A 27,639-nucleotide genomic window follows, 5' to 3' on the forward strand; every position below is an offset into this window, starting at 1 on the left:
TTTTTTTTTTTTTTTTTTTGCGTCCTGGCTTACGTAATCCCTCCCTGTCGCGCTCTCCTCACGGCATCCTTGAGCCCTTGCCCTTAGTTCACCTGGGGGCGAGTTTCGGAGCAATCTCCTGGCCCAGGAGCAAACTTCCGGAGAACGTGTCAGTTTGGGGGCAGTCTATCTGTTACATAACCCTAAGCATGTGACCGAATAAAGCAAGACCCTATCCCCTCGTTCATAATTTTTTTTTTTTCTCCACAAGACGACGACTTCTTAGACATCACTATTGTGTAATTGGCCACAAAAAAATAGGTTGGAGATTCAGACTGAAACAGTAAAAGAAGTGGAGACGGAGAGAAAAGATTGAGGGACCCCCCCCTTCATAATTTGAACGCTATCCAATTTGCCTACGCGTTTGAGCATTATAGCGCGGTTCTTAAATGAAACTGTACACACTCAAAGGTTGATTGCATTATCTGATAGCAGCCTTGAGTAAACTTAGAAGAATTACGTTTCGTGCCAAGGCCTTTCGTCTTAGTGACGGTGTGTATCTTGTAATAGCCTATCAGTTCTCTCAGACAGTAAGGACCGCTGGAGGCTGGGAGGCAGATGAATTGAGGTCAGGTGTGGCTGAAGAGCTGCTGGGTTTCTGAGAGCCTGGTGTAGTAACGTTGAGAAGAGTGGGTTCTAATGAGCTTCTTCACCCTGTAGAAGCATGTCTTGATGAGTCCTCCTTGCTTGCAAACTCTGGGCTATGTTGAAGTGTTCTAGCTGAAGTGAGACTTCTCTTTTTCTCAGTTAAAAGTTATTGAAATTGTCTCCAGTCAAGTGCTCTCTGGCTACTCTGTTACACATAAACACTTTTCCCCCATCTACTTCCAGATTCACCCTGTGGTTAGAAAAGTGACACAGCCTTTTGCTTGTCTGTGTATTAAAGTTTATGAGTTAAAAAAAAATCATTTAAAATCTCTTTTTGTTCTAACTTGTGCGTTTTTTATATTTACTCTTACACAACAGCATTACGTGTTTGAAGACCCTGTGCTGGTCAAACCAATCAGTGCGTTGTTCGAAATAGGAAATAGCTTAAGAGTGAAAACATGAACCTTTTGTGTACAAGTCACTGATATGCTCAGGACATTTGTAAGCTTGCTTGGTCTACCATATCTCTCTCCTCCACCGTTTACTATGCCCTCAGACTTCCTACAAATTAGCTTATTATACAAGAACTTAAGACAGAGTTTTTGGATAGGACATACTTTGATAGCTAATATTTATTGAACATTTACTGTATAATTGACTCCATTCTGTTTTACATATGTCTATTCAGAATCTATTTGAATGACCCTATAATGTGCATATGCATTTTAGTCCCCAACCCCACACCCCCAAGGGTGGAATTTGAGGGTGTACAGTAGTTAAGTAAAATTGCAGATGTCACACAGCTGGATTACTACCCATACATTAAGATGCGTGAGTTATAGTGTGCAAACTAGTCACACCTACTGTTTTTGTATGATCCAGGAATCACGAGTGGTTTTCATGTTTTTATAAAAGTTGGAGGAAGACCAAAATGTTTTATGATATGAAAACTATGTAAAGATTAAGCTTTAATGCCCATACAATATTAGAGTCCACTCAGGCCCATTTATGACTTATGACTGATTCACAATGCTGAATAGTCGAAAGAGTTAGGGTCAGTGTCAGAAAGGATAGTGTAGCAAATTTATGTAGGAAGGCCGGGCAGTGGTGGCGCACACCTTTGGTCTCAGCACTTGGGAGGCAGAGGCATGTGGATCTCTGAGTTCGAGGCCAGCCTGGTTTACAAAGTGAGTTCCAGGACAGCCAGGACTCGACCCCCCCCCCCCCAAAAAAAAAAAATATGTAGGAGGTAATGACTTAATTTGGGGGTCTTAGGTATTGTAATTGTTTTTGTTAATGAAAATGTGTTAATTCTTCTTTTTCTTTTGTAAAAACAGGTTCAGAAACTTAGTCTGGTTGCAGTAAGTAAGTGTACTTTCTTGTGAATTTGTCCATGTTTGCTCTATTGATAGTTTTTGTCATAAATAGTAATGATAATGATAAGGGCAGGACAGGGTCATGCTTTGTTGTCCCCAGTCCATCAGAACTTGCTTTTATAATCTACATGACTTTTTAAATGGTTGATTCTTTTTTTCTGTGCTGGGAATTAAACCCCTTGGGCCTTGCACACACTAAGCAGATATTATACAACTAAAATTCATTTTCATTGCTTATGACAAGTTTAGTTTATTTATTTTTGCTTGTTTAATAATTTTCACTCTGAGTATTGTGGATTCAGGCACTTTGTCAGAAATAACAATGAATGACATGTCCTGTGTTGGAGCACTTAAAATTACCTTTCCCTTTGTTGCTGCTACTAATTCTGTGGTAATGTGCACTTAGAGACTGATTGTCCCTTTATCCTTTAGACTGTCTCTCTTAGCACTTAATGTGATACTTGCCTAAATGAGTTATTAACATGGTCATTTACATGTGTACAGGAGTGTGCCGACACAAATAAAAAAATTAAAGAACTGTAGTCATTGTATGATCCGGATAAGGGGAACAGCTTATCCCCTGATCCAGGGAGACATCAGGGTATATGAGCTGTGGGGAAAGGGACCACCCCTTGGGCCAAAGGACCAAGGCAAAGAATAGTGTTGTTGGATCCTGGTGGGGATGGAAGACCTGGAGGAGAAAGGAATTTAGTTGTAGAAGGACCAGCTACTGTGTTTCTCAATTTAGTTTGTTGCTTGCAGTAAGAAGCATATTTACTTTTCTGAAGGACGTTCAAATACAATCCTTGTGAGATGCAAGACTTAATTAGTTCATTGTATATGTCTGAGAAACCCTGTGTGTTTTGTTTTAAGTAAATAAGCAGAAGAGAGTAAGTTGAGTAAGAAAATGAATTGGTAGTTCTACAGAAAATACTGTTGTGGAGTGTAAATTCCAAATGGAACACTCAAGATGAAAAGTACTTAAGACTATCCTCTATGTACTAAATTCTTTAACCTTAAGAGAGGAATGAGAAAGAAAGGGCAGTATGTTCATGTTCATGAAAGAGAACTTAGGAAATTGTGTCAGTGAGAGTGGCTAGAGGTAATAGGCATATTTTACTTTGGGAAAGACTTGAGTAGAAACAACATTGTTAAGTAATTATTGTAGGGCGAGCATATAGAATACTGTATGGTGTTTCTCAGGGTTAGTCCAAGTTACAATTTACTTTTAAATTTTTCTTGTAGTAATAAACTTTATATTGTTTAAGATGTTCACAGTGATATCTACTAGATGTCCAAATGCCAATTTATATATTAAGTGCTGATTTTTTTTCCCAATTTCTAAAAAAGCTTTTTCTTTTAAATTCTGTTATTTCTGTACACAATACATATATATGATATTGAAGTCAAATGTTTTATACTGATTCTCATTTTTATTTAAATATGTATTTTTGAATTATAGTTATAAAAGTATTTTATATATGTTTAGGATTTCCAGTTATAACGACAAACCTTCTCTATTTTTCCGTAGGTAACTCTGTTCCACAGGATATCTGTTGCATGGCAGCTGACAGGAGGCTAGTCTTCGCTGCGTATGGGAACGTTTTCTCTGCATTTGCCCGGAATAAAGAGGTTCGTATTATGAACTACTTAACTTTCTTTATTTTTCCTATTATGGCAGATTCTAGAGGAAGAGGGGATGGGTTTCATGTGAGAGAGACAGTGTGTCTACAGATGATGAAGAAAACTTAATAAAATAACTGTAGTCCTTGTATGTTTAGGGGTGAGGGGAACAAATTAGAGTCAGGGGACATCAGGGACTATTAACTGTGGGGAAACTGACTGCCTCTTGAGCCAAAGGACCAAGGTAAAAACTAGAGTGTTGGATCGTAAAGAACTTCTTTGTCAAAGCAGAAAGGTATAAGGCAAAAACAGTCTACCCCTATTTTGCCCATATCTACTGGAAGTCCCTAATGGAGGCGTCTGGAGGACAGCCTTCTGGGCAAACCGTTTTTGTTTAGGGTGCGCAGCGCTGCTCTGGTAGCATTGGGGAGATGGGAGGAGGCCTGTTTTTCTAACTGCAGCAGAGAGCTCTGGCTCTCACTTCTGATGTCCCTACTGCGTTCTTCACTTCCGTGTCATTGAGTGGCCTGAGCGAGCAGCTAAACAGGCCTGGTTCCCTATTATTTCATCATTTTAGTCTCAGGCAAGAGCTGGAGTACATTTCTTACATGAGTAGTTTAATTGTTAACATGCTTTCTGGATAATCGGATAGCATTACATGACGTCTAAGTAACATGGATCTCTTTTATACTTTGACGTTGTAGATAGTACATACTTTTAAGGGCCATAAGGCAGAAATACATCTTTTGCAACCCTTTGGGGATCACGTTATCTCCGTGGATACTGACAGCATTCTTATTATTTGGCACATTTATTCAGAAGGTAAGACTTTATTTCTTTACCTTGAGATATTATATGTACTTATGAATGTAGCTAAAAATCTTATGAAAACCGTAAGTTCTATACGAGAGTTTTCACATGTACACATTAAAACACTGAGACTGTTTAGCATGTATGGAGAAAGGTTCTGAATAAGCATTTTACTTAGATTGTGAACTGTTTTCAATGCATTAAATGTGCTTGTTGTGGCTAATACATTCTCCATTGTACTCTCCAAGCTTGGTGATGTGTTATGATGTGGTTTTCTCTGTGAAGTGTTTTGGATACACATTCACACTTGAGTCATTCTTAGGTAATATCTTCAACTTTAAGTAAAGTAAATTGTGGTACTTTGACGATCCTGTGATCTGAAAGAAAATATCCTTTTTTAAAGGATGTGACTCAGTGCCATTTACCTAATACTACTTTGCTGTAGCACTGTGTGTGAGAGTGTGTGGAATTTTCAGTGGTTAGGAGTTTACCTACCACCAGGATATTTCTAGCTTTCCTTAATAAGGTATGGTGGCTCCATCCTGAATTGGGTCTATGGAGTTACCCATTTGTGATTTAAGTTACTGTCCCTCTCTGTGATCCATGGACAGCAGTGTGTGTGTTTTTAGTAACTGGCTTTCTTTCGAGAGTCCCCTGAGAGGTGCACTATGCCCTCATTGAATTAGTACCCCTTGGTTTTCTCTTGGCTCATGTAAGAGGAAGTATTTCCTATGAAGAGAGGTCACAACAGCACAGTGAAATAGGTTCTGCATGGAGCTGTTTTAGTGACTAAGTAAACCTGCTGGTACAGAAAGGCAGGTCTCTTGAAGTAGCTCTCCAAAGTTTGGACGCCAATCCCTGTAGCTCTCCTTTTCCAGTGTGTCTTCTTTGATACTAAATTTTTGTGAAGTTTATTGAAGCATTGTTTTAATCACAAACTAAAAAACCAAAATAAAGAGGAATTTTTGAGTATAGTAAGCATACAGTTTCTAAGAGGCTTTTGATTGTACAGCAAATGCCTGTGGCTGTGCCGCTCTCCCACTGCCCAGGGTTAGCCTGCCTCCTGCTGTATGGGAAGCCTCCGAGGAAGTGTGTGCTCACTACTGTTGGTCTTGATGAAGTGTGCCTCTTTGCATTTTGTTTCAGTGGCTGATAGAGCTGCTCAGAAAGCCCATACTTTGATTCATTTGGAACATTCTATCCTACTTCTTTATGGAGTTACAGAAATCCCAATGCCCAACCCCAAGGTCATTTTTAATCCTTTCTATAAACTGATTTGGCAGTATAATTTTGAGTAGTGGTATTTACACTAGAACTTGTTGATCATTGTTGATACACTAAATGACATTTACAAGTTGCCCTATCACATTTTTTAGAAATATTTATTGGGTAAATATTTCTTGGGTAAATAGAAAAATAAGTATTTATCGGATAAAAGGCAGGTGAGATGGCTCAACAGATAAAGGCATTTGCTGCCAAACCCAGCGTTCTGCATTAGTCCTGCATGGTGAATTGAGAGAACCAACCCCTGTGGGCTGTCTTCTGACTTCCACGTGCACACTGTGTACACGTGTGCCCATCACATACACAAAATAAATAATTCTTAAAAGTGTTATAGGTTAATATGTAAGTCTTTGATTTATTTATATTGTCTCTGGTGTGTTATATTTACTTGCATGTAGTAGATGTAAGTATATGAAAATGTATAACACTGTTTCATAAATAATGTTAATAACTTTTACTTTTGTAGAAGAATACCTTCAGTTGACTTTTGATAAGTCAGTTTTTAAAATCTCTACAATTTTGCATCCAAGCACCTACTTGAATAAAGTCCTACTGGGCAGTGAGCAGGGAAGCCTACAGTTATGGAATATAAAGTCCAAGTAAGCACTTACACTAAATGCTTTTAGTCTCATGTTGTCTTTTACCTACTACTTCCTCAAAGGTTATGAAGCCTCTGTTCATTCCATTAACCTTCTACTACCTTTGCAATATGGCCCCTGACAGCATATGTGAGAACTGGCATATTGTCCTGGGACATGATGGGTGGCATCATAAATGGCCATTGAACAGTATTTACTAATGGCTCAATAGTTATAGTGAAGGTTTCCATAATGTAATTGGACAGTGACTAGTAGAAATGCTTTTATACAGATTATTTTACTTACTACCAGTCTGATGACTACCCACTATTAGTAGAGATGGAAGACTGCCTAAATGATTTTAAATATATATTTATCTGTTATTTGAAAACTTATCCAAAGAGAAGGGAAGGCAGCTCAACCTTTATGTAGTATTTCAAAAAGCAAACAAGGGACAGGAGAGATGGCTCAGTAGTTAAGAGCATTTTCTGCTCTTTCAGAGGACCTGAGTTTGGTTCCCAGCACCCACATCAGGTGTCTCACAACTGCCTGTAACTACAGTTCCAGGGAATGCGACTCCCTCTTCTCAGGCACCAGTTGTGAATGTGGTGCACATATATACATGGGGCACTCCCAGGTACACATAAAATACTGGAGTCCTCCCCAGTTGTCCTTTCGGAAGTTGTCCTGTAAAGTTACCTTCTTAGACTTTTCTTTTGCATTATTTGCTGTACTTTATTATTGCATAATTATTGAATAATCTAAACATTGTCCATTTGTACTTTGAAATATATGCTTTAATACTTCAGTGATCATTATGTTTTCAGATATCTTTGTTCATGACCTTATTTTATTATTGGTTAGATTTTGAAACCTAGGGCAGCATTAGAATTGCCCTATATAATCATACAATATACAATATACTACTCCCATCAGTGGTAATGTTTCTAGAAATAATTAAATTATAACGAAAATGAAATTCTTACCTTGTTTTTGTTACTGTACTGTGAAGTAGCTCTTGCTCATTTTTCTAAGAGTAACAAGCTTCAGCTTATAGGGCTAATATCCATCTGGGCTCCGTAACTTACTAGACACGCTAGCCTAGCTTCATTAGTTCTCTTCTCTTTTATTTTCTGGAAAATGGTGAATGTTGATAGCATTTATTTTATGTGATTCATTTTAAATACTAAGTAAATTAGCGTATCTTCTGAGAACAGTGAGTGTTGAAACAAGAATTCAATAAATAGCACCTGGGTGCTGGAGAGACTGCCCAGGGGCTAAGAACATGAATAGCACGTGGGCGCTACAGAGACTGCACAGGGCTAAGAACATTGGCTGCTTTTCCAGAAGCACCACATGGCAGCTCACAGTCTAACTCCAGCTGCAGTGTGCTCTTCTGCACTCTAAGGGCATTGCAAACATGGGGTACACATAGAGATAGATATAATGTGCAGGCAAAACACCTATATACATAAAAGCAAAGTATCCTTTTAAAAAAGGATAGTATCCCTTTATCCAAAAAGTAAAAATAATAAACAGTACCTGTTATTTTTATTAAATACATAATTTATTTTGTTTTTCTTTTAAAAAAAATGTTTTCTCTCTTTCTTCTTGTAGTAAACTTCTATATACATTTCCAGGGTGGAAGGTTGGAGTGACAGCTCTTCAACAGGTTAGTATTTTTTTAATTAAGGAAGAAACAAGGCTAGAAAGAGACACTCTTACTGCCCTACAATAAAGCTTTGTTTCACTTTAAATTATTACCCCGAGGAAATAGTGTTCTAGAAACTTAATTGAAAATAAGAAATGCCTTTGCTATAAAGGTTTGTGTAATCTTATGTGCCTGGAATTTCCTAATGATTTTATTTGTGAGCATGTCATTGAGTGCCTTATGTAGAACGAAAATGAGATAGCTATGGTAGAAATGAGACTGTGGGCCATACAGAGGATATTCATCAGGAACTTTTCTATTTGAAATAATTGGGGCCCAAATTCTGATGTTTATTAGATGGTATTAGACGTCCATAAACAGCTGTTTTTGTTTCCGTGTTTAGTCAGCTAAGTGTGTGCATAGTGTGCATCTGCAGAATATCTGCTGGTATAGCCTTTGTTTTTAAAATATGCACTGCTTGCCCCAGCTCAGTTTATTTGCATTCCACCATTCACTTTGTTCTGTTCTGATGATATCCCCTGAAGACTCCGGAAGTATCAGGAGGGCAAGGATCCTGTTTGTTTTGTTATCCTTAGTTTCTAGAGTCTGGCATGTAGTAGGCACTTTATAACCTGTTAAAGAAATGTATGGCCTGGCTCATTGCATAATGATACTGGATATTCATCTGTGTTAAGACCAAAACTTGTAAGTGAAGCCTTTTCTGTTAGACCGTTATAAAGACCATTATAATCACTGGCTATTAATGTTGGAACAGACTAATTATGAAACATTAGCATGTTTTCTAGGTTTTTCCTATTTTCTTTTGATAAAGCTGGCTACTTAGGTTTCCATGTTTGTGGCAAGGCTTTCCATGTTTTTAAGATTTGACCTTTCCCCCCAACTCTTCTAGTCAGAAACAGTAGTGAATTCCCATACAGTCCTCTTTACTGTGTAATTGTTTTCTAAACCCAGTCAGCATTGTTTAAGGGTGGGAAGGGACTGATTAGCAGAGTGAAAGCTGGGGTGTAACTTGGAGAACACACGGTTAAATACTTGAATGTTAATAACTGGTATGCCAGAATGATAATATCAGTGGGGTTTTCCTTCTCTCTTTTAGAAGGTATGTCATTTCTTTTGATGCATCATTAAGAAGTTATTTAGGAAAATAAGGGGCTGAGTCATTTGATTTTTTTTTTTTTTTTTTTTTTTTTCAGGCACCAGCTGTGGATGTTGTTGCCATTGGTCTTGTGACTGGTCAAGTTGTCATTCACAACATTAAGTTTGATGAAACATTAATGAAGTTCCATCAGGACTGGGGACCCATTACTTCCATTTCATTTCGAACAGGTAACATTTAACTTACTTAATTAGAGTTAAGAATACTTGATTAGTCATTAGAAAGAGAAGGATATTTTTTAAAAACATATTTGTACTTTAATAAAAATAATACTAAAGAAAGAGACAGAAATGTGGGCAGCGTCTTGAGATGTTTTTGTTAATGTTTTTGTTTTATTAACAGATGGTCATCCAATAATGGCAGCTGGAAGCCCGTGTGGCCATATTGGACTCTGGGATCTGGAAGACAAAAAATTAATCAATCAAATGAGAAATGCACACTCTACAGCAATATCTGGGCTGACATTTCTCCATAGAGAGCCGTTGCTTGTTACAAATGGCGCTGATAATGCTCTTAGGGTATTGTGATTATTGTTGTCCTTTTCTAAGTGCATGTGGCCTGGGGTTATTCGAGTTTGTTTTGGTAGCTCAGCCTTGGATTTATGACTGAGGGAGTGTGGGATGAGATTGGTATAGAGGAAACAAAAGCATAGCAGGGTACATGACTGCCGCGAAGTGTGTAAGAGTTACAGCTTGGTCTTCAATGCAGCACTGCCCAGAGGTGGCTGCGGTGTTCAGGAGGGTGTCTCAGGTACCTGCAGATGGTACATGGTTGAAGCAACTCACCACTGTATTTTCTTATAGATATGGATATTTGATGGCCCCACAGGCGAAGGACGACTGTTGAGATTCAGAATGGGGCATAGTGCTTCTCTGACCAAAATTAGATATTATGGACAAAATGGACAGCAGATTTTAAGTGCAAGTGAGTTTCTGCTTTTTAGCATTTATTTTGCATCATCATTAAGAGCTAGGAATTCAGTATTCAGTAGATTTGGTATTTACATACTTCTTTTTAAGTGGCCCTTTGAAGTATTTCAAATTGTAGCTTTTCATAGAACCTAGCTTTTCAACTTCCAGCAGGATTGGCATTGTTTACCCCTCTAGTTGATGGCATGAACCTGGGAGAGTGAAGCCTAAAAATGAGACCAACAAAAGTCTCATGCAGTAGACAGATTCACTCAGAGCATCAGGCAACGTATACTCTGAGGGTTAAGAAGACTCACATGGATAAGGTATTTAATCACAAGAAGAAGACACACATGCAAAAACATTTTCCCATAGCGGCACATGAATAACATCAGCTGTGCTAAACTCACCCCTGCACCTTGGAGGAGCAGGATAACACATGCCAAGAACAGTCCTGTGTTTTGAAAAAACTGAGTTCACAAGACTCTTGTTTAATTCTTAGAGTTTTCTCACAAGCACTCAGTTCTCACACGACTTCATTTTGGCCTATTTTCAGACAGGCATGGTCTGCTGTTTTGGTGATCTGAATTTGGGTTTTCTGTTCATGTTCATAGGTCAAGATGGGACTCTACAGTCATTTTCTACAGTTCATGAAAAATTCAACAAGAGCTTGGGGCATGGTAAGTCGTTTGCAAGATAGAAAACAAGCTGCTGGTCAGAAAACAGAAAGAAAAGAAAACCAAGTTGGAGATTCTGAAGGAAGTTCTATTAGTTCACCTCTTTCTTGGATAACACTATGTAAAGTGGGCGGAGGAGGTGTTACTAGATAGTGCCCGTGCCTGCCTGTGTTCGTATCCACATCTCTCAGGGAGATGAAATGAAGTGGAGAGGGGTTTCTTCACAGCTCTTCTCACCTAGGACGGTGTGGTCTGCAGAGAAGGATTAGAGTTCTCAAGGCGCTGCTGCACTTAGTGTTACTCAGTGGCACATCACAGGCTTTTTGTTAATATGCATGGCATGAAACATTTTTATCTGATTGCTGCTATAGTGTTGGCCACTTAACTTAGTAGTTCCCTTTGTATTGGTTCTGTAATATCCGAGGAAAACTATGCCCGTACTATTTCTTTTGGTTCATTCGACTCTGACCATAGTATCTTTGAAAAGCAATAGTGTTTTATCTTTGCTATTTCATACAATTTATTTTCATGACTGACTTCAGAAATTATTTACTGATAGTAGTAATGACAGCTATGATTTGCCTCAAATTTAATTGGGAATATCTTGTTGTATATACTTATTGTAACAATAAAAATCTTTTCTTAACATACTTTTTTGTTAAGGAACTTTGCTATTGCCCCTTTCACCCATCCCTAGGGTTAGTAAACAAAAAGATAGTTAAGCGGAAAGGACTTCAGAACACCCTGTCAGTAAGGCTCCCGCCTATCACACAGTTTGCTGCTGGTGAGTATCTAGAAATCCTTTGCCTTTATGTCTTCATAGCCTCCATTTTAATAAACGTTTCTGTTTTTTAAATGTTCAGGAGGTGACCTTAAGTGAATGCTGGCCTTGTGTGAACACTGAAAAAGTTACTTTTAGCAAGAATTGTTTTGTGTTAATCTTTTTTAGAAACACCCATTAGTAACATTTGGTGTCATAGTCCCTGTCTTAGTTAGGAGTTCTATTGCTGTGACGAGATACCCTGACCACGGCAAGTCTTATAAAGGCAAACATTTAATTGCGGCTGGCTTACAGTTTCAGAAGTTCAGTCCATTGTTATGGTGAGAAACTTGGCAACATCCAGGCACACATGGTGCTGGAGAAGGAGCTGAGAGGTCTACATCTTGATCCACAGGCATCAGGAGACTGTGTCACAATGAGTGTAGCTTGAGTGTATATGAGACCTCAGAGCTCTCCCCCACAGTAACACACTTCCTCCAACAAGGCCACATCTCCAGTAGTGCCAGTTCCTATATGCCAAGCATTCAAACACATGGGTCTGTGGGGGCCATTCCTATTCAGACCATCACATCTTCTAAATGTGATTATCAAGATCCTTGTATTTTGGCTAGTTTTTTTTTCTTCCACCTATTTCAAGAAAATACTATACCTACTTGCTCTCTTCAGTTTTTCTTAGTCATTGTTTTTAATGTTTAAAAATGTTAGTTTTTTTCTCACCAAAATTTAGGTTCATTTAGCCCTTTTATGTTGCTTATATAAAACAGTATAACAGAATATGATTTTTACTTGTTTATAACCCATTAGATTGGGAAGCTGATTATTAATAAGGTATCCTGTTTGTTTTACTATTGTGGCTTGGTACCATATGTGCATGTGGGCTCCTTGCCACCTAGCTCATAGGTGAATGCATTTCTCCCGAACTAGCATTTTGATTTTTGACTTTACTGTTTTTAAGAGGAAGCCCGTCAAAGTGACTGGGATGGTATCATTGCTTGCCATCAAGGGAAGCTATCTTGCTCAACCTGGAATTACCAAAGATCTACAATAGGTGCTTATTTTCTCAAGCCCAAAGGTTTAAAGACAAAAAGCAACATCACTGCAACAGTAAGTGACCTTGTTGATTATGGTATTTTCTCCTTTAAAAAAACCCTAGTTTTGTTTTAAGTTTACTAATACTACTAATGGAAAAAACAAAAGCAAAAGGGTTTTAACACTTTGGAGCTATAATACCTTAACAGTGTCAACTTTTCTAACTTGTAGAGATTTTATTTAATTTGGGATTTGATATAAAGTACTGTCTCCCTGTGGCTTTGAGTTGCATGTCCTGTAGGACTGGTGAAGTCAAACATGTTTTCCCGTGGTCTTAGGCTACTTGTCTGTTCAGAACAGCTCCCACCCTGTCTTGTTACACCCTAGGAGGTATGGCCTCCAGGCCTGCTCTGCTCTCAGGATGAGCTTGGCTCTTTTGTTCCTATGAAATTTATAGAAACAGCAATTAGGATTTTATTTTTAAAATTTTTGCTATTATAAGTGGAATTGCTTTTAAATATACTGATTACTAATATATCAAGATAGAATTTGCATTTGCATATCCATCTTGTATCTTGCAACCTTGATAAATGTATTCACTCTAATGATCCTTAGAGGATATCTCTTGTTTTGAAAATGCTTATTACTATATAATTTAGCATTTCACCCTATTTTGTGCAGATTGGTTTATAAGTATGTATGTAGTATTTTCTTGTTTGAAAAGCAAATTTTAAGCTTTTTATGGATTTCTAAACCTCAGAAATCTTAAGCTTCTTTAGGAAGTTTACCTGGATAATTTTAAATAACTGTTCTTATACAAGTAGTAAAAATGTTCCAGCTTCTTTCAGATGTTTTCTTTTTCCTTCCTTCCTTCCTTCCTTCCTTCCTTCCTTCCTTCCTTCCTTCCTTCCTTCCTTCCTTCCTTTTTTCCTTCCTTTTTTCCTTCCTTTTTTCCTCTCTTTCTTTTCCTGGGTTTTTTGAAACGGTGTTTCTCTGTATAGCCCTGGCTGTCCTGGAAGTCCCTTTATAGACCTGGCTGGCCCTCTTCCTCCTGAGTGCTGGGATAAAGGCGTGTACCACCACTACCCAACCCTCCTTAGATAAATTTCTTCATACAAATTTAAAATGGAAATAGAATTGTATACTGTGATATAATACATTATGTTTAAGAAAACTAATAAATCAAGATGAGACAAATAATTGAAAAAACTTTGGAAACCATGATGTATGCATAATAAAAGCAATATTATTTTCTGTGTGATTTTAAACTCAATCCCCCCCCTTTTTTCTTTTCTTTTCTTTTCTTTTTTTTTTTTTTTTTTTTTTTTTTTTGACTAAAGGCAGTAGATATAACTTCCTGTGGAAACTTTGCAATAATTGGCCTCTCCTCAGGAGCTGTGGATGTGTATAACATGCAGTCTGCTATACATCGAGGAAGTTTTGGAGATGATAAAGGTATTGAATTTTTTGTTCTTTTAAATATAAGGTTTAGATGGGTTTCTCCGTGTGACTCATACTGTTACATATGATTCAGACACCATTTTAAAATATTCAAAGGGGGAAAGTCATGAAGAGATTAGGGGAAGTAGATACAAATTATTTTTCTTCTTTGCTTTAGGCAAATAGTAATTATTTTATTGAATTCTCTGTCATGGCATCAACTGGTTTTACCTTCACATCCCTGCTTTGTAATTCAGTTTAATTTCAAGATTTTAGGTTTTATCAATAATGGGACATCAGGTATTCAGGTAAGGGGATCTCTCTGGCTATTGTTTGGCCAGGTACTGACTTCTCTTTTTCTTTCAACATGCATTTAAAAAGCTCATACTGGCTCTGTTAGAGGTGTTGCGGTGGATGGGTTAAACCAGCTGGCAGTTACAGCGGGAAGTGAACGGTTACTCAAATTCTGGAACTTTAAAAGCAAAGTTTTGATCCACTCTCTGAGCCTTGATTCATCTCCAAATATGATGCTGCTACACAGGGACAGGTAAACTGCTTCTTACACTAACAAAGATTGCCATTGTGATGTTAGTGAGAGCTCCTAACTAGAGCACACTGCCATGGGAAGAAAGCAGGAGCATTTTAGTAAATAACTGTTTGGTTTAATTTCATCAGAGATATATTTGATTCACAAAATTAAAAATGTTCAAGTTGTTTGTCTTTGTTTATGAAAACTTGCACATTGTCTTCCCAGCGGCATCCTGGGGCTTGCCTTGGATGACTTCTCCATTACTGTCCTCGACATAGAAACTAGGAAGATCGTCAGAGAGTTTTCTGGACACCAAGGCCAAATAAATGACATGGTAAAACGAAACAGCTTTTCAAATAAGCTCACTCATCTATTTAGGATAAAGATGTTTAAATAATTGAATTGGTTATTTTTAATATCCTTATTCCCATTGTAAGAAGGTTTTCAGAATGAATGATAATTTGCAGGCTAATTTTCACAGAGATTTTAAGAAAAATTTAGGAAATAGTTTATTTTTTAAAAAATTGATACTATCAGATTAAAGTATAAATGCCAGAATTTATTTTTGTCTTTAAATAAAGTTAAATATACTTTGTGGAGTGAATGTTTCATTTTGTTTTAAACTAAGCTGAGAGAATTTATATGTCTTTTCTATTTGTAATGGATTTATGATAGCTAACACATAAGCTGGTTCTAAAGTATATTTTATTTAAATAAATCTTAAACACCTTAAAATTGTTAACTGAGGACTCTGTTAAGTATATGGTATCATTTAGTATTGATTGCAAGTCCACTATAGGGAAAGAGAAAAAAATAAGAAAACTACTAGATGATAAAGCCAGTAGTTTACAGCCATGTCCCTTATCAGAAGTAAACGTAGGTGTCAGAATTGACAGTCCCTTACCTCTTCCTTTACAAGTAGAAGAAATTGGTCAGGGTTTACATTGTATAACTTGAAGATTGGCAAAATTATCTTTGGACAGATTTTGGTTTGAGATTATCTGGAGGATCCAGGGTGGGGCGGGGTGTTCTGGTGAAGTAGCATTTAAAAACTGTCCGTCCTAGTCAGCGTGTCCGTCCTGGTCCTGCCCTTCGTAGCTTTACTTCTCCCTCCACTGTAGCTAGTAGCAGATACTTAAAGTAGCATTAAGAATCCCTTACCTCAGTGTTTGAAAATATTTTTGATCATTGTTGCATTAAACTATTTTGGAAATAAATTTTTCATTAAGGGAGAAAAGGTTATTTTTAAGTAAAGCAATGAGTAAAATTAGGATTTCCATATTAACATTTTTTTAACAGAATTTTCATCCCCTATTTTCAGATTGTAGTGATTTAGATAATTTCCCACAGTGTGAGTATAGTAGAAGAGACAGTTTTCAGAGACATAGTATTAGCTTTATTTCTATTTAAATTACTGCTAAAATTAGACTGCAGAGTATTGTTAACCATATATTCTCAGAATATATGCATATTTTTAAAATTTACTTTTAATGATGTGTAGTCACAGCCTATTCCTTAGGTAAATACACAGTGCTGCAAAAATTGACACGATTTTAATTTCACGAGCTCGTAATTCACTTAGAAACCTAATACTGACGTAAGTCCCAGAGAAGTAATATAGTAATATAGGAAACTTATTTTTATTTATATAATTCTTATTTATATTTTGCATAGTCACATTTATCATTTCATGAAGCCTAAAATCTTGAAGTTTTATATGCTTTAGGTGTTCATGTATATACCTGTATCCATATACTTACTAATACATATATTGCATGTTATATATATTGTTTTGTTTTAAAGACGTTCAGTCCTGATGGCCGTTGGTTGATAAGCGCTGCGATGGATTGCTCTGTTAGGACTTGGGACCTTCCTTCTGGGTGGTGAGTTCACTTTTAAGTCCCACAGATGGTTTCTCAGTCATTGTCTGAACATGTGACTTTTACCTGTTATTTATAGCTATGAAGTTGGCACTGTTTTGTTTGTTGAGTGTTGTTGATCTCTTAAGTATCAGGTACTAACATGACAAAAAAAAAAAAATAGCAAAGAAAATGCAAATCTCTCTTATTCATTCCTGCAAAATAGAGACCCAGAGATGGTTTGTAATCTTAAGAAAACCCATCATGTGGTTTGACACATTAGTAGAGCCCAGACACATTTTATTTTGAGGAGTTTTGCTATAGTTCATAGCTCACATAGTTGAATTTAATTACAAGGTCAAAAGCCATGGATTTCCTCAATACTGTTTTTCTCTCTTCTTTCAATAATAGGACAGTGTCAGAAATGTGTTTCAAGAGTGAAAGTCACTGTTAATCCCGCTCATTCTCAGGAATTAGTTCACTACACATGTACAAGCAGTCTGACCTTTAAAAAGGAAAAACCCATATTTCTCAATTCCCAGTAACTTTGCTATAGGCAGAAAGCACACCCACCTTCCAGCATGTGCAACTGATTTAGAGTAAGCACAGCTGAAGAACCCAGGAGTGAGCCCAGCCCTAGTCACGAGGGACTTTTGTCACAGGTGTGTCACTTTCCACTTACGTGAGTGAAATAAAATGCAGGCAGTTTAGCCCTCAGCTTCAAAATTTGAAGATACTTAGAAATATTGGCAGTTTATTACCCCTGAACTTTTGTTGTTGCAGTTTTCTAAAAGCTGGTATTACAGACTTGGAGTTGAAATAAGAATAGTGACGTCTTGGGTAGTGAGTTTATCTTAGGGTGGGAAAGTGGCAGTTAGAGCTTTGAGGTTTTGACGCAGCAGTGACATTTTTGCTGAACTTTTTCTTTCAGTAACTACTTGAGTAGATTTAAGTGGTAGGTTTTCAACTTTCTTTTAAGTATGTATTTTTTAGATGAACACTAAGGTTAATGCAAGAGCAAGACATAACTAAGACGTCAAGTTGTTACAAGAAAGTGAAATCACCAGTTCAACAAAGTATAATTTTATTAAAGAAAAGAAAAATAAGTAATTCTTTGATTTAAATTTGGAGTGGAGCAAATAACTTGCAAAACAGTATCAAACAGCTGAGGCTGTCTACTGCCCTCCAACCCGCACTGTTAGTGGGCACTGCTCACCGTGTACTTCATTGGTACCCTAGTAAGCATGCTACTGTTAGTGGTTCTATTGGACAAGCTAGGAGAAGGAGCCTTAAGAGAGTCAGTCATTTGTTCAAGCTGGGTTGTACTGTACACAGTGAGCCTAAGCACAGGAGAAAGAACCTTCATGTCAGCCCTGGTCCCTTTGTGTTGTGCTGTCTCAGGGCAGAGCTGTCTTCTCTTGAAGACAGGTAATAGGGAAGTATTAGTATTTCATTGCAGACCCTTAGGGAACTGTTAAATTGCTTAGGTTCCCCCTTTTAAAATCGTACCAGGAGGTTCCTTGTTGTTCCTTCACTAAGCATTTTCATCATTTATTTAGCATGCTCAATATTTGAAGAATGAGAGATGGGTCAGCAGTTGAAGCACCCTCTCTTCTTGTAGAGGACCTCGCTTCAATTCCCAGCACCCACTTGGTGATTTAACTTGTCCATAACTCCAGTTTCAGGGGCCTCAGCAGACAGAACATAAAGTATCCTCAATTAAAAATTAAAATGAGGACTGGAGAGATAGCTCAGTGGTTAAGAGCACTGACTGCTCTTCCAGAGGTCCTGAGTTCAATTCAGAGCAACCACATGCTGGCTCACAACCATCTGTAATGGGCATCTGATGCGTCTTCTGGTGTGTTTAAAGACGGTGACAGTGTACTCATGTACATAAAGTAAATAAAATTTTAAAAAAATATTTAAAAACTTTAAAAATCAAATGAGTAGGTTTATTGTGTAAGATAAACGGTGAGTGATGTGAGTAAGCATGTGAATGTGGTCCCACATGGCTGTACACATCTGGAGTGGTTCCTCTTTAAAGCACATATCAGACTTACCAAGTGCGTGTATAAGTAGGATTCATAATCCCTGAAGTCTTGTCAGCTGGCTAATGCAGACTACTTTGTTTCATTCTGTTTTCCAATTAACTGGAAATTCAGGCTGAACTTCATAGTGGGTGAGAAATACACAAAATTAAATGGTTTTAGTGAAGTTTGCATTTTGTTTATCTCATTCCCTTCTCAGCTTTAGTCTATGGAACTTTAACATGAGAAAAACTGGAAAAGACAGCACTGTATTAGTTAGGGTTTTACTGCTGTGAACAGACACCATGACCAAGGCAAGTCTTATAAAAAACAACATTTAATTGTGGCTGGCTTACAGATTCAGAGGTTCAGTCCATTACCATCAAGGTGGGAGCATGGCAGCATCCAACAGGCATGGTGCAGGAGGAGCTGAGAGTTCTACATCTTTATCCAAAGGCTGCTAGTGGAAGAGACTTCCAGGCATCTAGGGTGAGGGTCTTAAGCCCACACCCACAGTGACACTCCTGTTCCAACCAGGTCACACCTATTCCAACAAGGCCACACCTCCAAATGGTGCCACTCCCTGGCCCAAGAATATACAACCCATCACATAGCACTTAACATTTCTCCTAAGTTAGAACCTTTCATTGGTTCTCCTTAGTGCAGATTCTTGTAGAAAGTGGTCCCATCACTTTAGCAATGAACAACATATCCAGAACTCGGGTATTAAGCTTGCACATTGAAGCCATATGATTTAGGTGACAGGAAAATATGCTGTATATGTGGAAACTGTCTTCCTCAATTTGGTGCTGTCACACAGTGGAAGGCCAGCCTACCCACACAGCACAGCTGTAGAAATGAAGTTGCACAGTGAAATTGACAAAATTGAGTTCTTTTTTTTTTTTTTTTTTTTAAAGATTTATTTATTTATTCTATGTAAGTACACTGTAGTTGTCTTCAGACACACCAGAAGAGGGCGTCAGATCTCATTAGGGATGGTTGTGAGCCACCATGTGGTTGCTGGGATTTGAACTCAGGACCTTTGGAAGAGCAGTCAGTGCTCCTAACCACTGAGCCATCTCGCCAGCCCCCCAAAATTGAGTTCTTGAGTAGAACAAGTTTGCTCAAGCAGTTAATTCTCTGAACAGGTGGATTAGAACATGGTAGGAAGTTTGATCCTACATGCTTAAACCTCTCTGCTTTGTATCAAGACAAAGGAGAGAAGTTAAAATGAGGAAATTTGTGTTTTCTGTACTGGGAAGATACTGTCTGCTCAGGGCTGCTTAGATGAAGGGAATTAAACTTTTTGACCGTTTACTCATCACTGGCTTTTGAGTGGTTCACCATTTTGCTTCCTTTTCCTCTGTCCCCTAACACAATGTTGCTTGTAAGCTTCCCATGCAGATGCAAGCAGAAACCAGACTGCTTATTGCTCCTCCTTCCCCACATCTGAGAATTGGCCAGCAGCCGTTATACTCAACACACTTTGCCATTTGTTAGTTTCCAGAACTCCTAATTGTAATCATTTTTTAATCTCATGTTGGGTTTTTCACTTAAGGTTTATTTAAGTTGTTAGTGAGTCTTTCAGCAAACATGTCACTTACTGTCTTACCTGAAGGAAGGGCTATCATGGACAGTTACACTGCTTATAGTGTGTCCCACACACTGCCTGCTGTATCTTTAATTCCAGTTACAGTTAAAAATGTAGTCTTCTTGGGCATGATTCCTGCTTCAGTTGATTTCTATCTTAAACAAGTTTTTAAATCTTACTGAAACTTGGCTTTCTGATCTATATAGTAATGATGATTGTATGTCACAGGTTATAAAAATTACATAAGTTATTTCAAGTGCTTGGATTGGGACACTTAAAAGCATAAAGTACAGGAGCAGAGACGAGTTAAAAACTGCTATTATTTATGAAGTCATTCCTATGAGACTAGAGCCTGAACTTAGATATTTGTTATATGTTCCCATGAAAAATGCATTGTCTTTGATACAGTGACTTTTCTTTTTCTTTTTTTTTTTTTTTTTTTTGTAACAGCTGAGTTTAAAACTAGTCTACTCTGGGGCTGGAGAGGTGGCTCAGCTGTTCAGAGCACTTGTTGCTGTTGCAGAAGATCAGGGTTGGATTCCCAGCGCATAGTAGTAGCTCACAACCATTCATAACCTCAGTCCCAAGGATCCAGCAGGCACACACATGGTGCACATACACGCACGCCTGTAAAATGTATGCGTAAAGTAAAACACAAATACAAAACAAAACAAAAACAAGTCTTATTTTTTCTGAAGGTATTCTATTCCTCCTCCTGTCAGCCTATGCTCCCGTCATTCTCTTGCTCCCTAGCCTGCTTTCACTTCCTGTAGCCACTAACCACCCTGCTGAGATTCTTTACTGTTAAGTGATTACTACCATAACCCCATTGTTCTCCCTGCTCAAATACGGTCTGCATTCTGTTGGTAAATTTCTTTATTAAATAGAAGGTTCTACCCATTATCTGCTCAGAAACGTTCAGTGGCTTACTGTCAAGGTATTGTTGGTGTACTTTATGCAGTGGTCCCTCCCTCCTCTTAAGTGTGTGCTATCATTAAAATTGTTCCCAAAAAGTATACCAAACTGTGGTGAGAAAAACGTTGTTTCCTCTAGTACTCTCCTTACTGTTGAATCCAGGCAATTAGTTTGTTTAATGTATCCGTCTTTCCCCTTAAGGTGATTGTTTTCACACAGGAGCTGAGTTGACAAAGCAGTGGTTAGTGGTAACTGGTTGTAATTTGTAAAAAACAAAAATAACAACAAAAAACTTCTATTGCTTATTCCTTTTTGTAAAAGATATGTGTATACCCCACCCCTTTCAAAGTATATCTTTATGATGAATAAAGCTTAAGTACGTACACCTCTTTTTGCAGCCTTATCGACTGCTTTTTGTTGGACTCAGCTCCTCTAAATGTTACTATGTCCCCAACTGGAGACTTTCTAGCAACTTCCCACGTGGATCACCTTGGAATTTATCTGTGGTGAGTTCTTTCATACATCTCTTTCATTTGGGGCAGGAGGAGGAAGATGACAATGGTCAAGACTGGTGGTGGTAAAATGACCACTTTGTTTTTATACAGTAGAACTATCACACAGCCTAGTTCATCTACCATGAGTCTAGGACTGATACTTGATAATTTCGATAGCTTTGTTCAAGTGCATGCTCTAAATTATATAATTTTTATCTGCTATTATATTTAACATATTTATATATTTAGGTATATATTGTATATCTAGAACGTAAGATTGTTGCTAATCACTTCTGAACTCTAGTGTGCTTTGTGAAGTAAGGCAGGTAGATTTCTATAAGTTCAAGACTAGCCTACTCTATACATAATGGATTTCAAGTCAGCCAAGGATGCATGGTGACACCCTGTCTCAAAAAATTGGAAACTTCAGTTATTTTTATGCCTATGTGTTTGGCTTGCATGTATGCAGCACCTTCAGAGACCAGAGGTGGGCATTGGATCTGCTGGAACTAGAGTTGTAGGCAGTTGTGAAACAACCATATTGGTGCTAGGGATTGACCCCCAGGCCTCTTGAAGACCAGTCAGTACTCTCGACTGCTGTGCTATTTCTCCAGCCCCCATCCATGTTTTTACATAGCCTTTTTAGCATTTTTCAAAATCTCTCTTTGAGGTCTTAACTAGTTAATGATTGTAGTCTTTGGCCAAATTCAAGATAGGGACCATTAGCAGGTATTAAAATTTCTCTAATGATAATGCTTCTGCAGTAATGTATTATTATAAAATACTTGGTTTTTGCTTGCTCAGGTCGAATATTTCCCTCTATTCAGTTGTCTCCCTGCGACCACTTCCTCCAGATTATGTCCCTTCCGTAGTGATGCTTCCTGGTACTTGTCAAACCCAAGGTAATCAAAATAACAAAATTTTTTGAGATGTATTGTAAATCTATTAGGTTATTGCTGCAAAAACAGCAACAACAGCAACAACAAAAAAATCAAAGTTAATTGAAGTCAAAGTTTTTTTTTAACTGAGTTAAAATATATTTAGTGGCTTCAATTATAGAACACCATAACTAATGGCATATCTTTATCACATAAAATAATAGTCTGTAAAGTATTTGAAGTCTACTGATGGGAATTATAAGGAAATCAGAGAAAGGGGAAGGCAAAGGAAAAGGGTGAGAAGAGTTACAAAGCTGTGCTGGTTGAAGGCTGAGGCAGATGAATGTGGGGTGGGATCGCTTCTTTACATGACAAAACTTCTGTTGCCTTCATCTTCATCACCTGAACATCTGTTTTAAGGTATGGAAGATTTGGAAGAAAAGACTGAGCCAAGTGATGAGATGATAGAGTATCAGTCACCAGAACAGCTGAGTGAGCAACTGGTGACTCTCTCCCTTCTCCCTGAGTCACGCTGGAAAAACCTTCTGAATCTTGATGTTATCAAGGTAACATTCTAGTGTTCTTGACACTGCGTGCCCCACGAGCCTATGCCCCACAAGCCTATGCCCCACCAGCATTTCCTGCTTTGAGGATATTTGGGAAATGATAGTTAAGATGCTGCTGTTTAATTGAGTGGTGTTTCACGTGGTACTATCACAGAGATCCAGTCCTGTGTCCACTGTAAGAGCACTACAGGTATTTGGATGCACCAGAAACACTGTACTATAGAGCTTTCAGACTGCACTGTGTTAGTATCCAGTCTAATAAGTTGTATTTCTAAATTTCAAAACAAAAGAAAGAAAAGCTATTATCTATTTGTGTCTTAATATTAAGAAAATTTTACTAGGTTTTTTTTTTTTTTTTGCCACAATTTACCTTTTATTGTTGCATTTTCTTTCTTTTGCTAAGTAGACTTTCAGAGCTTGCTGTATCAGGGTCAGCAAGTGAGTTTACTAGGTAGGACAGAGTATTATGAGGCTGTAGTGTTGAAAACAAAGTGAGCCTGTTTTCCCTGGGGACAGTACGGTTTTGAGACTAGTGTTCCAGCTGGAGAGATGGCTCCGTGGTTAGGAACTGCTACCGCTTTGCAGAGCACCTGAGTTAGGTCCTCAACACCCACATTCACCCACATTGGGTGACTCAAGACCAACAGTAGTTCCCGAGGATCTCACAGCCTCTTGTGGCCTCTGTGGTCACTGTACTCAAGTGCACAAAGCTACAGACACACAATTTAATAAATAAAAATAAAATTTTGTATAAAAAATTTTAACAGAAATTCCAATGGAATTTTACTGACATGAAATATTTTATAAATTGACAATAGTATTTTCTTTTTAAATATCTAAAGAAAAGTTAAAATTCCAAAAAAATAAATAAAAAGAAATAGGGCCATACTTCTCCAAAATATTAAATTATTTCTAACGGGGGCATCTGCACTTCTGGATCTAAATTTTCTTCTGGAGATAAGCCACTTTAAGTTGTTTCTATCTTGTGTACGAGATACTGAATGTGTTCATTTTGCGAAGCTGAATCTATCTTAGGGCTGCTCCTCTGCCTGTCACATGAGGAAGCCTGGGGGACAGACAGCTATAGCATTGCTCACATGGACTTTATTTCAGCATTCTAGTGTGAAAAGGTTTTATTCCTACAGTCCGTTTTGGTGGTGTTTTCAGTTTCATTTGTAATAAAATCTGGAAAGAGTACTCACCACTCGTTCCCCTTGTCCTCTCTCTATCAGAAAAAGAACAAACCAAAAGAGCCGCCCAAGGTTCCCCAATCAGCTCCGTTTTTCATCCCAACAGTTCCTGGGCTTGTCCCCAGGTTTGCTGTACCTGAACCCAGCAGTGACCCCCAGCAGGTAAGAACCATATGAATTTTTGAGTCTGTGGGGTCTCTTTCTCCCAGTGTTACTGAGGAAATTCATGCTTATTTTAAGTTATATGGTGTATTTTGGATGATGCTTATATTTGTTAAGTAACATACATTTGTTTTTATTTAAGTCTAAGGTGGTAAACCTTGGGATTTTGGCTCAAAAATCAAATTTCTACCTGAAACTTGAAGAAGGATTGCTAAATAATCAGTGTAAGTTAAATTATAAAATATTTCAACAAGTATCTTAATTTATGGTTTAGTTTATTGAAAGAAAAATTGCACAGTTCATAATAGAGAAAAAGGAATTTAGTAAAAACTAAAGGCACACCAACTTCGCTTTTAAATCCCGTTGACTGATAGCAGTACATTTAGATAATGTTAGTGGTGAACCTCTTGAGACTCTTTCCAGTCTTCTGGATGGAGATGGGGGACCTACGACAACATGTCCCATCTGGTTTGTCAGTTGCTTCATTGCCAGAGTTTTGTCCAGCAGGAGCCTCAAGCTTCTTGTTTTCATTGGAAAATCTGGTTAGTTATATGGTTCTTAGTACAGCAAAGACAGATGTTTTAGGTAATTTTTATATTCCCAAATCATCTTTTAGAAATGCAATTTTAAAGGAAAAGAAAAATTAATTTTTAATTTAGTTTCATTTAGACTTTTCAGGTTCCTGTTTAGCAAATACTAAACATAGGCAATATTTTAAAACTGTTACTCTGTTGAGACATTCTACTGCTTTTGGTTTATGATTGAAATGTGCTTATCAGTGTCACTTGGTCCATGTGGGCAAAGTCTGCGTGCTTCTTGTTTACTGAGGAATGTAGAGTAAACACATAGTTAAAATATACTAAAGGACAGAAAATGAGAGTGATGAGTCTTGTCATGCCTCAAAACCTGATTAGCTGCATTGGTGTGTTTAGTGTGTCTCCATGGGCTGCAGAGTGAACAGTAGTGCAGAGCTCTGGGGAGTGTTGGGATTGGTAGAAGAGGGGCTGGAGGCTCCCCACACGCTTCTGTACCCATGAGTCTCAACATCCACAACAGTTTTATTTTTTTATAACAATAAAAGTGGAGAATAAAAGCTAATTCACCACCTCATCCTATTCCTGGAGGTAGTCTCATTTAATATATTGTGCAGTGTATTCCTTGATGACCTAATGGTACAATCTCTTTGTTCTAATTGAAGTTTAAATTCCTGACAATGCATATGAACTTTCAGCACTTTTACTGGTATTAAAATTTTTACTGCTTTATTTACCTTGGCATTCATTGTGCTACAATGTGAAAAAATAATGCATGTAAAGAAAGTCTAATGCCATTTACATAAATATTGCTTGGTTATAAAGAAATATCATAGCTTCTTAAGTAATGTGTAAGAAATAACTAGATTCATTTTACAATAATTTAGATGAAGCTGCTCTTAACCTTCTGAAAGAATTAGGCCCATCCGGGATTGAAACAGAGCTGCGAAACCTGTCTCCTGATGATGGTGGGTCGGTAGAAGTCATGCGGAGCTTTTTAAACATGATTGGGATGATGTTGGACAGAAAGCGTGATTTCGAGTTGGCCCAGGCATACCTTGCGTTGTTTTTGAAGGTGAGTGAGATACGATACTTTCCTTTCTATGTGGCAGTGTTATCAAACAAGTCTGCAAAGATGGGCATGTTTTGCATCTACAGTATTGAATATGCCAATGAATACTTGAAATATGGCTAACTGTAACTGAACAGTAGCTGCCTGGCCTGGTGTCTACCACCCTGACATGGCCGGGGCTTTGGGGCTTTGTAGTCTTTATTTTTGTTACTACTCAATGGCATAATTTTGACTTTATCCCTATTTGTCATCTCTATGTTACCTGTGCTGAACCTTAAGTTTTCAAATTTACATTTTCTTTTTTAAGTTTTCTGTGATCATAAGGGAAAGTTGGGTTCTTTGTTCATTTTTGTCTACTGCTGAAATCAAAATATTCACCTCCGCCAGTTTCAAGTAACTTGGCACAACTTGCTCTTTTGAGTAACAAAACAGAGATGTTCTGTATAGGTGCACTGCATGGTGTGATGTGATGAAGGCGTGGATAGCGCTAGCTCAGTATTAGTACCTGTTCTCCATCTAGACTAGGCTGTCTGAAGGAAGTCTTTAAACTTACTTAAAAGCTGGATCTTTAGGTTTTACTAAAGAGCTGGTTGGTTTTTTGTTTGTTTGTTTGTTTTTAATAATGCCAAATTGTATAGATTTTCATGTGTTTACTAAATGCTAGTCCCTACAAACAAATTTACATAAATGTTTAGAAAATAAATGACTGCCATTCATCATCAGTGGGTTAGAGAAAAAGGGAACCTGGAGGCACAGGAACCTGGTCTGTGGTGTAGAGGAATGAAGGTTACATCAGTTCAATTTAAGTTCATAAAGAAAACTTGATGTAAAATGACAGTGGGAAATCAGAGAACAATAAACCACCACTGAGGAAAGAAATATTTAGATACTCTTTTTCTTAAGTTCCTTGGTAAGGAAAAAAAAGATCAAAGTTTAGTATTCTGAAATAAAATGTCCAGCTTAACCATCGTCTGTCCTCCTCAGTTACACCTCAAAATGCTTCCTTCGGAGCCAGTGCTTTTAGAGGAGCTGGTGAAGTTGTCATCACAGGTAGAAAAAGATTGGACTCACTTACAGTCACTCTTCAATCAAAGTATGTGTGTCTTAAATTACATCAAAAGTGCTTTGTTGTAAAGAATAAACGTAAGTGGTTACAGAAATCAAAGCTATGTGTGAAGTGTGCTGTCTAACTTGTCTTCACTCCCCCCTCCGAGTGGGAGTGACCAGCTCGTGTATTTTAAGTTCAAAAGTCTTTGTAAATGTGAAATTTTACCTTCTTTCTAGAAGTTCTGCACACCGAGAGAACTTAAAACCACCTGAGATCATCAGACAAGTCACATACATGGGGCTTTTTGAATTATTAACATTTTGTATTTTCTTCATGTTATGTGTAAAAGACAGTGCCTATTCAGTGTTTTACTGAATTTAAATGACAATGTCAAATAAAGCATATCTGTTATATACTTATAAAATGCAATTATGATATTAAAAAAATCAGTGGGTTCTTTTTTTCTAGGTGGCTTTTGATGAAACAGATTGTTAATTCTTGAAGCTGTGTTTTGTGTCTGGTGCCTTTGGTACAGCACAGCATACCCCCCATCCCCCACTCCCATGTTACAGAGGAGTCAAAGAAAGGTTGGCTGGGATCTATGGCGTACCTGACTTTATAACACTGAGCCTAGAGCTTTCTCAGTTGCCCACTTCCTAGACAAGGTTTCATTAGATGGAAATGTGAGAGGTGCTTGCTCCAGGAAGAAGTGCAGCGGGTGTCTGCACAGGGAGACCCCAGGCTCCAGCAAGGGCTGTTGACAGTGGTTTATTTGGGAAGAGACTGCTGTCTGCGCTTGTCATCATCTTTCTTA

The 27,639-nt window shown here is 37.8% G+C and overlaps 1 protein-coding gene across 1 annotated transcript in view; it reads left to right on the top strand.

The window, feature by feature from the left end:
- The window catches only part of Wdr36 (WD repeat domain 36), a 27,473-nt gene extending 531 nt beyond the window's left edge, over positions 1-26,942 (top strand). The window contains exons 2-23 of the mRNA XM_021214203.2: positions 1,965-1,992; positions 3,535-3,635; positions 4,331-4,448; positions 6,187-6,319; positions 7,916-7,970; positions 9,164-9,296; positions 9,469-9,644; positions 9,930-10,050; positions 10,649-10,714; positions 11,409-11,495; positions 12,448-12,596; positions 13,862-13,976; positions 14,343-14,508; positions 14,716-14,824; positions 16,294-16,373; positions 21,281-21,388; positions 22,181-22,278; positions 22,675-22,820; positions 24,053-24,172; positions 24,315-24,396; positions 25,593-25,780; positions 26,762-26,942. Coding sequence (XP_021069862.1) covers positions 1,965-1,992; positions 3,535-3,635; positions 4,331-4,448; positions 6,187-6,319; positions 7,916-7,970; positions 9,164-9,296; positions 9,469-9,644; positions 9,930-10,050; positions 10,649-10,714; positions 11,409-11,495; positions 12,448-12,596; positions 13,862-13,976; positions 14,343-14,508; positions 14,716-14,824; positions 16,294-16,373; positions 21,281-21,388; positions 22,181-22,278; positions 22,675-22,820; positions 24,053-24,172; positions 24,315-24,396; positions 25,593-25,780; positions 26,762-26,911 — 2,529 coding nt within the window. The 3' untranslated portion in view covers positions 26,912-26,942. The remainder of the gene's footprint in view (positions 1-1,964; positions 1,993-3,534; positions 3,636-4,330; positions 4,449-6,186; positions 6,320-7,915; positions 7,971-9,163; positions 9,297-9,468; positions 9,645-9,929; positions 10,051-10,648; positions 10,715-11,408; positions 11,496-12,447; positions 12,597-13,861; positions 13,977-14,342; positions 14,509-14,715; positions 14,825-16,293; positions 16,374-21,280; positions 21,389-22,180; positions 22,279-22,674; positions 22,821-24,052; positions 24,173-24,314; positions 24,397-25,592; positions 25,781-26,761) is intronic.
- Positions 26,943-27,639: the final 697 nt, after the last annotated feature.

Source organism: Mus pahari, chromosome 15, assembly GCF_900095145.1.
Source record: "Mus pahari chromosome 15, PAHARI_EIJ_v1.1, whole genome shotgun sequence".
In the NCBI taxonomy this organism is placed as follows: domain Eukaryota; kingdom Metazoa; phylum Chordata; class Mammalia; order Rodentia; family Muridae; genus Mus; species Mus pahari.